Source organism: Gymnodraco acuticeps, unplaced genomic scaffold (genome assembly GCF_902827175.1).
Source record: "Gymnodraco acuticeps unplaced genomic scaffold, fGymAcu1.1, whole genome shotgun sequence".
Classification (NCBI taxonomy): Eukaryota; Metazoa; Chordata; class Actinopteri; order Perciformes; family Bathydraconidae; genus Gymnodraco; species Gymnodraco acuticeps.
In genome coordinates, this window is record NW_022990238.1 from 10,551,250 (window position 1) to 10,562,527 (window position 11,278).

General features: G+C 44.1%; 1 protein-coding gene across 3 annotated transcripts; it reads right to left on the reverse strand.

Annotated features, from left to right (window-relative positions):
• Positions 1 to 3,930: 3,930 nt before the first annotated feature.
• Positions 3,931 to 8,742, reverse strand: ramp2 (receptor (G protein-coupled) activity modifying protein 2). 3 transcript variants are annotated; one of them, XM_034219518.1, is made up of 5 exons: positions 8,533 to 8,742; positions 7,869 to 7,928; positions 5,915 to 5,953; positions 5,583 to 5,760; positions 3,931 to 5,473 (listed from the first exon to the last, which is right to left on the reverse strand). In XM_034219518.1, exons 1-5 carry the CDS (start codon positions 8,690 to 8,692, stop codon positions 5,224 to 5,226), a joined length of 687 nt encoding a protein of 228 aa, XP_034075409.1. In that variant the 5' UTR covers positions 8,693 to 8,742; the 3' UTR covers positions 3,931 to 5,223. The 3 variants fall into 3 exon arrangements, with proteins under 3 accessions (XP_034075409.1, XP_034075410.1, XP_034075411.1); XM_034219519.1 differs by having other exon boundaries at positions 5,196 to 5,473; positions 7,869 to 7,925; positions 8,533 to 8,687; XM_034219520.1 differs by lacking the exons at positions 7,869 to 7,928; positions 8,533 to 8,742 and adding an exon at positions 6,183 to 7,734 and having other exon boundaries at positions 5,196 to 5,473.
• Positions 8,743 to 11,278: the final 2,536 nt, after the last annotated feature.

The following is an 11,278-nucleotide window of genomic DNA, read 5'->3' on the forward strand; positions in this document are numbered from 1 at the left end:
TTCCAGAGCTCGGACGTGAACTGAGAGCCCCTGTCTGAGGAAATGTCTGACGGGGTGCCAAAACGACACACCCACGTTGCAATGAAGGCCCGGGCAACGTCTGCGGCTGATGTCGAAACGAGCGGAACCGCCTCCGGCCAACGGGTCGTTCTGTCCACCATGGTGAGGAGGTAGGAAAACCCCTGAGAGGAAGGCAACGGACCAACCAGGTCAATGTTGACGTGATCAAACCTCCTCTCAGGCACCAGGAAACGCTCCAACGGGGCCTTCGTGTGGCGGTGCACCTTAGCGCGTTGACAAGCCACGCACTCCCTGGCCCAAGTCCTCACGTCCCTTTTCAGTCCTTGCCAAACGAACTTCGCCGCTACCAAACGCACCGAAGGTTTAACGCCGGGGTGTGACAGGCCGTGCACAGCCTCGAACACAGGACGCCTCCAGCTGGCAGGGACGACAGGCCGCGCCAGGCCCGTAGAGACGTCACACAGGAGAGTAATGCCCGCGTCGCCGAACACCACGTCCTCCAAGCGCAGCCCCGCGCTCTCCACCTCCAGGGCCTGGACGCCGGGATCTGTGACCTGGTCTGCCAGCCACGTGCTTAATGTCCGTAGTGAACTCCGATATGTAGGACAGCTGCTGCTGCTGACGTGCCGACCAAGGCTCCGCCACTTTTGACATGGCGAAGGTGAGCGGCTTGTGGTCGACAAACGCCGTAAATTCACGGCCTTCCAGCATGAAACGGAAGTGCCGCACGGCCAAATAAAGTCCGAGGAGCTCCCGGTCAAAGGCGCTGTATTTGCGTTCTCTAGGCGTCAGCTGGCGGCTGAAAAAGGCGAGCGGCTGAAAAAGGCGAGCGGCTGCCAAGCGCCCTCCACCCACTGCTCGTGCACTGCGCCGACCGCGTAGTCTGACGCGTCCGTGGTGATAGAGATGGGAGCCGTAGATGATGGGTGTGCCAGCAAAGCCGCCTGAGCCAACGCGGTCTTGACCTCAGCAAAAGCGCCGTCCGCCTCTGCTGTCCAGTCGATCTCCTGGACGGGGGTCTTGCCTTTCAACGCTTCATACAGCGGCCGCATGATGTGTGCGGCCCGGGCGATGAAACGGTGGTAGAAAGTCACCATCCCCAGAAACTCACGGAGCGACCGGGCTGTGAGCGGGCGAGGAAACGCCGCAACAGCCTCCACCTTCGCTGGCAGAGGTGTCGCACCGCCCTTGGTGACGCGGTGCCCCAGGAAATCGATGTCCGACACCCCGAACTGGCACTTTGCAGGATTGATGATTAATCCGTGTTCGTTGAGCCGTGTGAAAAGGGCTCGGAGGTGGGACAGGTGCTCCTGCACTGAAGCGCTGGCGACGAGTATGTCGTCGAGGTAAACAAACACAAACGGCAGGTCCCGCAGCACCGAATCCATCAGGCGCTGGAACGTCTGAGCGGCCTTCTTGAGTCCAAAAGGCATCCGCAGGAACTCAAAAAGTCCAAAAGGCGCTATCACTGCTGTCTTGGGAATGTCCAGGGGGTGCATGGGCACCTGGTGGTATCCACGCACCAGGTCCACCTTGGAAAACACCCCCGTACCGGCCAGATGCGCCGAAAAGTCCTGAATGTGTGGCACCGGATAGCGGTCAGGCGTAGTGGCGTCGTTGAGTCGGCGGTAATCCCCGCATGGGCGGAACCCACCGTTCGATTTGGGAACGACGTGCAGGGGGGAAGCCCAAGGACTGTCGGAGCGGCGGACAATGCCCAGGCGCTCCATGGTTGCGAACTCCGCCCTCGCTACAGCCAGCTTAGAAGGGTTCAACCGCCGGGCCCTGGCGTAGACAGGAGGCCCCCCGGTAGTGACGTGGTGTTCCACGCCATGCTTAGTGGTAAGCGCAGAGAAGGTGGGTAGCGACAGGTCTGGAAACTCGGCCAACAGTCTGAGAAACGTGTCTGCACCTGACAGCGAGCCTGACAGCCCGTCGTACGCTGCGCTGCCAAGTGTGCACACGAGGGAAGAAAACGTTAAGGCATCAACCAAACGCCTATTCTTAACGTCCACTAAGAGTCCATGAGCACACAAAAAATCCGCCCCGAGGAGGGGAAAAGAAATGTCCGCTGTCACAAAATCCCAGCTGAAACGCTGTCCTCCGATGCACAAACACATAGGCCTCACGCCGTACGTGCGAATGGGACTGCCGTTAGCCGTCGTCAATCGCGGTCCGTGCCCCCCACGGGGGCGTTGTGTTTTCTTCTTCTTCTTCATTTGTTGTTTAAGGGCAGCTGTCAGCTATTAGGCGCAATACCGCTCCCTGGATTATAGGCTAGTGTAGTGCAGTGATTCTCAAACTTTTTTCAATAATGTACCCCCTTTGAAAAAAAAAAATTCAGCCAAGTACCCCCTGATCAGCGCAAAAACTATTTGTTAGGGGAAAAAAGCCTATATAAAGAGGTACAGTACAGCCTTGCACCATCAGTGTCTGATTTATTAAAACAACAACATTGTAGCTGAGAAATACTTAAATGCTACATTTCCAATGTTTACAATCCATCACTAAATTAATGGAAAACCAATTTTAAAATCATGCAATAACACTAGGACGACATTAGTTGCATTGAGTGAGAAACATGGGCTTGTCTCTGACAGGGAGGCAACTGCAGTTATTCTTCGTGTTTTGAAATATGTGTAACTCTATTAATATAAAACCCACACTGCTCAAACTTCGTTAATTTTCCTAAAATTGGTGTATTTATCTATTTATTTATTTTTTATCTATAACCGCCCGAAGGGATTTTGACCCCTCATATTATGCATAATGCTGCTGCTGACAGAGACACGCAGCTCTGCCGGGTCACAGCTCCGCCGCTGTGACGGAACGGTGAGCAGAGCAAAAAACACACTGTGTTAGACCTAACACACTTTTATCGACTCTGGAACTAGCTAAACTAGTTATAAATATGTTTATTCTTTACTGTCGGGTCACTTATTACAGGTTCAGCGAGCTGCATGAGGCTGTCAGGAGAGGAAAAGAGAGCAGAGTTTATTTTTTATTTTATTATCCAAAATGACTGTAAACTTTTGAATAAAGTAGTTAATCTACTATTAGTAGTTTGTTGAAATGTATTACTTATGTTGTTTTTTTCATTAACATAAAATAAATCTCACGTAGCCTACTCCCTGCAGTACTCCAACGTACCCCTAGGGGTCAGCGTACCCCCATTTGAGAACCACTGGTGTAGTGGATACTGCCCTGAAAGACAGACTTTTTTCCCACTCGTAAAAAAAAAAGGCGTATTCGTCGTGTGACTCCATGCACCGAACCGTGACGTCCGAACCGTGACGGTACGGGACGAATACGGATACCGTTACACCCCTGTGAGGCAATGTGACTAATAAAAAGTGATTAATATTGTTTTCACAACCACGTGATTGGAAATGGTTACTGACTTGCTGGAACAATAAGCTGTAACACTGAATCAGATGAGATCAGAAGGGGGTGGGAACGAAGATGACCCAACTTCTAGAGAGGAAGAAGGTCACCAAACACACTTTCCCACCCAGCCCTGTCAGACGCACACTCACACGTACACACCTTTATACAGTCTATGGTACACTAACACAGGCACACCCTGCAGTGTTGTGTTTGCCAGATGAGGGTGATACATGACTGCTGTCACTGCTTCCTTCACTACATCAGCACTTGCTCAGCCTAGCAACTGCACCCCAAAATACTGCTCACTGAAGATACAGTGAAACACTACCTGAAGCACAAAACAATGCCATCTGCACGGTGTTTAGTCAAATACTGACAAAGGTTAAAGGGTGTGATGTGGCAACTCTGTTGTATCTTAATGAACACGAGCTGGAATTAATCAGCCTTCTTTTATGTTATGACGGCTAGTTTGGTTAGTTTTCCTTTCTCTGACACTCTAGATAAGTAAGAATAAGCAACAGCCACAATCCAACAGTATATTTAATTGCTTTAAATATAAAAAAAGTATATCAAAATACATACAGTAAATGGTTTGAGAGCAGTCTGAATGTGTTTTTTCAGAGGGTAAAGTAAGGACTATATATAAAACAGTATATAAATACACATTTTGTTACAAATCTGAAAGCCATTACATTGACTTTATAGTCATTCAAGATTGAACATTACACACAAATCATGATTCAGGTGAAAGATAAGTATTTTATCTTTGTGTCTTCTCTCAGTGTTTATCGCCATGCTGCACAGAATATTAGTCTGTCTGTCTGTCAGTCTGTCTGTCTGTCTGTCTGTCTGTCTGTCTGTCTGTCTGTCTGTCTGTCTGTCTGTCTGTCTGTCTGTCTGTCTGTCTGTCTGTCTGTCTGTCTGTCTGTCTGTCTGTCTGTCTGTGGTTATGTTAATAATGATTACGCTTCAATTAGCTCATCACATGGTCATGAAGATTATCGTTGTTGGACTGGGGAAAGTGCTGAAGGGTTTTCAGCTGCTCAAAGATATACCCGGAAATAAATCCCCCTTTCTCATGGTGTCCCATCAGTAACCTAAAACCTAAAACCATGCCTATATTATGACTCACATCACCAGGTCCATACATCACACTATACTTATTTACCTGTCTTTTTTTTTACACATATAGATTACCCTTTTCCTCTGCATAAACACGTTTGAATTAGTGGCTCAAAGCAGGGTAGAAAAAAAACTGCATAAGAAGAGTTCCAGAGTTCAGTACTAAAAATGACCTTGTCTTTTATCAACACAACTGCTATCCAACATAATGCGGAATGTCAATACAAATACATTTTGACTTTTGCAAGCCCCGAAGCTTTTGTCATCATAACCCTGAATTCTGGGTTTTCCATTAAAAAAAATCTAGCTCTGTTTTCACAACAGTAAATTAAGAGCAACAGATACATGTTCAGATATCGAGTTGGTAGGTTGAAAACAACAATTTTGTCACAGAATTATAACATAGATTTTATCACAGTGTTCCTGTCAGCATCAGGGAGGTTGTTGTTAAACAGAATCAGTTATTTTGATGATATTCAATCTACATCAGTGTCACCTTCTCGGTTTCCTCTGTGGCGTATATCTTAGATTTCATTTGAATTTTGGAGTGCAGAAAGGTTCAGTCCTCTGCAAGGTCACTGGTGAGATGAAAGTGCATCTGAAGCTTTTCTGAAAGATTGCTTTAGTCCTCAGGTTGGGATAGGAGGGTGAGTGTAGGTCAAAAATATGATATCCTTCGAGCAGAGCTGACCTTTAGGAGCTGCCATCCCCATTCTTGGTCTTGAGCACTACTAGGCTAACCATGAGAGGGATCAGGCAGATGGGAGTTATCACCAGGGCCATGACAATGACTGGGGGGGGGTCACTGAGCTCCTCCGAGGGACATTCCTTGAAAAACCTGGAGTGGATGTCCACAAACGTCTGTTCCACCAGTGGGTTTGGCCATGGGATCATGAGACAGTCAGATATCTCCTCCGTGCAAAGGCTTAGGGTACTATAATAGCTGCAGACATAAAACATGATTCAGACATCAGCACATATTTTTTTTTTTTTTTAAATATATATATATATAAAAAAAGAAAATACTCCTCAGATAAACACATAATACTCACTTGCTCACATTGCCCCAAGTGCACCAGTTAGTGCTTTTCATTGATGTCATTGCGTTATTGAATTTGGGGATACACAATTTTTGAAGCAGATTGTGAAGGCACATCATTCTTGGTACATCGAAGTAATCCTGACAGATGCTGCAATACTCCATACAACTGTGAGAATTAGTCCCACAAGCTGCATGAGTGAAAAATAATAGAATGAGAGCGAGTTAAAGAGACGTCAGAGAGAAAAATGACAGTAAAGTTGTGGGAACATTTTCAGAAAAACTTATATGGTGATGATACAATTTGTGTGAGTATGTATAGGGCTACAGAGTTAGTTCACCTACCAAATGACAATGGTAGGGGAATGTCTCCATGAGTGGCATCTAAAACAGAGAAAAGTTAGATTTAAAAAACTTTAAATCAGACATTATTGTTGACTTTTGGCAGTTCAGGCAAAACCCTCTGCCAGTTCAGTCCATTCAATAAGTTATACAATAAGACATACAGTACATAATAGCAGTCTTCAATGCAAAGACTCATGTCATGAGTTACTTTGCATGTCTTGTACTAAAGCAGGCATTTGCAGCTGTGGAAGAGAGACCACACACTTACCGCAGAGAAAGGAGAGGAATACCCCAATGAAACCAAGTGCTCCCTTCATGTCAGAAAAAATGAATAAAGGTGCGTTTTCCCCAACCGGCAACCATGTATAATAAACCTAAACTCGTTAGACTGTGTACAGCGAGGCATAACAGGAAACCCGACAGGATGGAAGAGTCGCAGTGTAACCTTCGGTTACCAGATGTCCAAACAGTGTTACCCGCGGTTACCAGATGTTCTGCGAAGATCTGTCTGACGGGCCTGCGCCTTGGCATCAGCTCTTCCCCTCTCCAACACACGTTTCTTTAGGATTTTCTTTCTTTTTAAAGGGGTGGAGGCAACAAAGATTGTCCTCTCCATTCTCCCAAATAAAAGGGAGCACACCCAAGCTGGGCTGGACTCACATCTGAAAACCCTTTACTCTTTAACTCTTGTTCTGCTTTTTAGTCTCAGTTGCTCACAGTCGAGGGCCTGGCGAGCTCACAGCATGTGATTTATTTGCCTTTTGGGCTGCCTCTGCCAAATAGGAAACATAAGTAAACATTTAGGGCTTAGCGTTTTGGGGTGGATGTAATCATGACTCTGCAGGGTGTTCTGTGCAGACAGCCATGAATTCGTTTTTAGGTTAATTTTTCCCAACCTGGAAGAAGTTATTAGTCATAGCTAATGAAGTGTTTGAAGGGCCAACTAACGGATATATTTCTCCACAAGTGTGGGAAAACTTGAGTGTGCTACATCTGTAAGGTAGTTTCTCACTGTCAACACTTGTGACTTTAAAGAGCAGTGTAAGAGAGTGGGTTTCATTGATTGAATGAAAAATGGAATCCATGGTTTATGTTTTCTCACGACAAACTTGTCCATTTATGTCACTAAATCCACATGTTGGGCCTCTCACAACATCTGTTTGCCGAGCAGCATTTTTGATTTAGTAATGACATCAGGAAATGTGTCTTTTCAGCAGGGGAGGAGCTCAGAGTTGGGGGGAGTTGGCAGGGGGAGGGAGGGGGACAATCAGGGGAAAGAAAAAAAGGGAAGGCACTGGAGGAGGAACAGTGAAAGGGGCGCTGCTCCAAAGTTCCAGTTGTTTCACAACCTAGAGTTCATGCGTAGATCAGACCCGTTGCATGGGGTGAATGATGAACAAATTCAGGAAGTTCAGCCAGGTGGGGTCTGTTCATAATGAGGTTTGAGTTAACCTGTGGCCCCAAACCACTGTGGGCCTCGTGTCTACTGCTGTTGACCCTCACTGGTGGAGACCTCCCCAAGAGTTGTTTTTGGATTCTCATGATAGGACACACGAGGAGATCTTGGCAGAAACCAGGATCACTGTGCTCTGCTTTCTGTGTTTGTCAATTTCAGGCCAAGCTAATTAATTTCAAGAAATGAGCCAAAAGAATCCCCCAGTCGACACAAGTATATAATCACTGTTTAAATAGTAAAATAAAGTAGCCTAAATTGTATTCATGTATTTCTGTTTAGTTATTTAGGTAAGGTTACATCAAGAGCAGACCATTGACAGAATCACCTTCGGAGACTCAGACATGTAGTTTAGTCTATAGTAAGGTCAAATACAAAAACAAAGTTGAAACTTACTGGCAACAGTCTCATCTGTTGACAATAGCCTGTAGAGAAAGGGGGTCATGTTAGTCCAAGTAGTTGTGGTTATGTATGATTTTCTTTTTCTTACAGTACACGTACCTATTGTTGGTTGTGCCGTTAACTTCTCATCCACCAGACAAACCATTGATGTACACCCTGCTGTGACAGAAATACAATAAAGTTAGAACTGAATATAGGAATAAATGTGTAAAAGTAAAAAATAAATAAAACAGTCCAACAGCAATCATGAAATGTATTTAGACAATTGTGTATACTAAAACTGCAGCACCCAAGAAGAGTGGGAAAAGGAAATAACAAAAAAATAAACAGTAGGAAGTTAACAGGTCAAGGCATCCTCCCTTTGTCTGCTACTACTTTCAGGGAAATCTTGACATATATTACTAGGACACAAAAACATGGTACCCTCAAACAAGAAAAAAATATCTTATAATAAATGGGAGCACCAAATTATGCCTTGATCATTAAACAAAATGTAATATTATAATGGTAATTCTAAATAACAACAACTATCATTATTAGTAACACACACATTTGTTCATCAGCTGGCTCAAAACTATTCTATGACCCTGAAACTAAACTGTTTAACGTTCAAACTCAATCACGAGACTTGCTAAGCTCCTTTCTTAGAGCCACTCAATCACTAAAAGCCCCCCAGCATTCCTCTTGAGAGGTGAGAGAGAGGGCAAGTAAGGAATTGTAATCATAAATGTGAAGAAATGGACAGCATAAATCCTCTACTTACCCCAGATGAGAAGAGTCACAAAACAGCCAGAAAACCTAAGTGAGGAACTAGTGGCTGTCATTTTGCCTGACAATGCTTTGTCCGTCTTCCCTGTTGGGTAGGGATTACATATCTCAACCTTTCTGCAGGAAGGCTCTATAAAACAACAGGAAGCCCTCATTTCCTAGGATGGGCGGATTCACACAATGGGACAGAAAGCCTGTGATAAGGTTGGAACTACTGTGGTCCACCATCACCCTCTCCCCCTTTTTATCTATTTATTTCTCTCATCCAACCCTGTGCTTTCAAAAAGAGAGCCCCACCCTCTCATTTAGCTCTCTCCCCCTTTATGTATTTAGCTTTTGATATATACTTTTATAAATATGTGCAATACTTGGGATAAAAATAATGGGACTAAAAAAAATTACAGCGCTGGACAAAAAAATGATTTATAATTTATTGGAATATCTGACAACTTTTTTATGTTGTTAATGTTTTGCTTCAAGTGTTCCTTGGACCAATAATTGTGTGCTGAGTAATTCTAACAACATAAAAGATATGCATGATTCTCAATTATTATGAGATATTTGTTTTTTTGATCCAAAGAGCTCCTGTTGGAAAGATGTTAAAGGTCCCATGTCATGCTTTTCTGGTTATTACCCATCCCCTTGTGTGTTATGTAGGTTTTTCTGCATGTAAACGGTCTGCAGAGTCACAAACCCTCAAAGTACACCCTGTAGCGAGTAAAACTCTAACACAGAAAATACCTGTCTATGCTGCCCCAGAACGCCTCGTTGGAGATTTCTCTTTTTCCATTGTTTTCCTCTTGGGGATAGTGACGTATTTGGGTATAGTGATGTTACGTCCGCAGAGCCGTTACGTTTGGACCAATCCGCGGACTTCCTCACACACACACACTCGGGACGTTGCGAGGCTCGCTGCTGCGAGGAGTGGACAGTGTGAGCTGGCTCACTGGTGTGGGGACGGCGAGACAGCGAGACACCGCGGAACTCAGCCTGAGCACACACACAAACTCCCAGCCAGGCTGCGGGTGTGTGTGTGTTTCGGGCTGGGTTTCAATCAATCAATCAATCAATCAATGTTTATTTATATAGCCCAATATCACAAATGTTACATTTGTCTCAGTGGACTTTACAGTTTGTACAACATATCAGTATGACAATACGACACCCTCTGTCCTTAGACCCTCACATCGTACAAGGAAAAACATCCGGAGAAAACCCACAGTTTAAAGGGAAAAATGGGAGAAACCTCAGGGAGAGCAACAGAGGAGGGATCCCTCTCCCAGGACGGACAGACGTGCAATAGATGCCGTGTGTAAATTGAAAAGATAATACATTTGCAACATAGGTAGTCCAAATGTTTGGAAATGCATGTGTGTATAATAGGAAGATGAATCCACGAGGATATCCATCCAGGACCACAGCCACGAGGGGGGGGGGGGGGGGGGGGCAGGAGCTCCAACAAGCCGTTTAGGACAGAGAGTGAATACACATACTATACAGAGACGCTGTATGAGAAACCAATGTGAGTTTGGAAAATTGCACAATATAAATGTATTTTAGTATACCTCAACAATGGAATTATGATCAGTAGAAATGGCCATGACATGGGACCTTTAATGCTGTGTAACGTCTTGATTAGCAGGCTCTTAATTTCACAACTGATCATAGAGATTTTACATCTTAAAAACCCATGATGCATAGCCAATTAATAGTACACGTAAACAAGTTAAATATCAAGCATATACAAAAGCTAACAAGTCACATTTATACATATCTATAAAGGCAAGGCAAGTTTATTTACATAGCACCTTTCAAGGTTCAAGGGTTCAAGGTTCTTTATTGTCAACACAAATTCACAATTCAAAGTGCTTTACAAAAAGGAAAAAAGGAACGAAAGAACATTTTGAGATAAAAAGTAAGATAGAAATGGTCTGGCTAAATTGCCATAAATATATATCATAAGCAGACTAATATACCACCCCTGTGCTCATTAGTCAAAACCTAGTTAGAAAATACATTAAGTACTTAGAAAAATGTATAAATCTATGCATTAAAGGCTACAGTTACAAGTTAATGACAAAAGGTATAAACAGTATAGTGTACGACTTTGTAAGACATTTTAAATGAGGGCTCATGAGATATATTGTCTTGTTTATCCATTTTCTTTCCATGTCAACATTTTGCTCCTACACTACGCACAATGCAACTCAATCGCAGCCATTTTGGTTGGATGTTTGGTTTGTTACAGAATATACATTTAAACAAATGTAGCACAAACCCTAAAGCGGAAATGAGGAGTAACATTTTTAAACTTCCAGCCTCAACAGTCACTGACTCAAGCGACATAACTTGAGGCGATAGATCATATTTGGTTTGGCTGCTTATTGGTTTTGTTGTAGAGCAAGATCTTTAGGGAGGCTTCTATTGTTATTTCTTGTAGAGCATGAAGATCTTTAGGGAGGCTTCTATTGTTATTTCTTGTAGAGCATGAAGATCTTTAGGGAGGCTTCTATTGTTATTTCTTGTAGAGCATGAAGATCTTTAGGGAGGCTTCTATTGTTATTTCTTGTAGAGCATGAAGATCTTTAGGGAGGCTTCTATTGTTATTTCTTGTAGAGCATGATTTATTCTACAGTGTAGTGCTAGTGAGTGAGGAATATGTCTTTCATATCTGTGTTGTGTTGCACCATCTGATGACAAGCAACCAGTCCCCCCCACCGCTGTATCTGACGTCAGTCGGT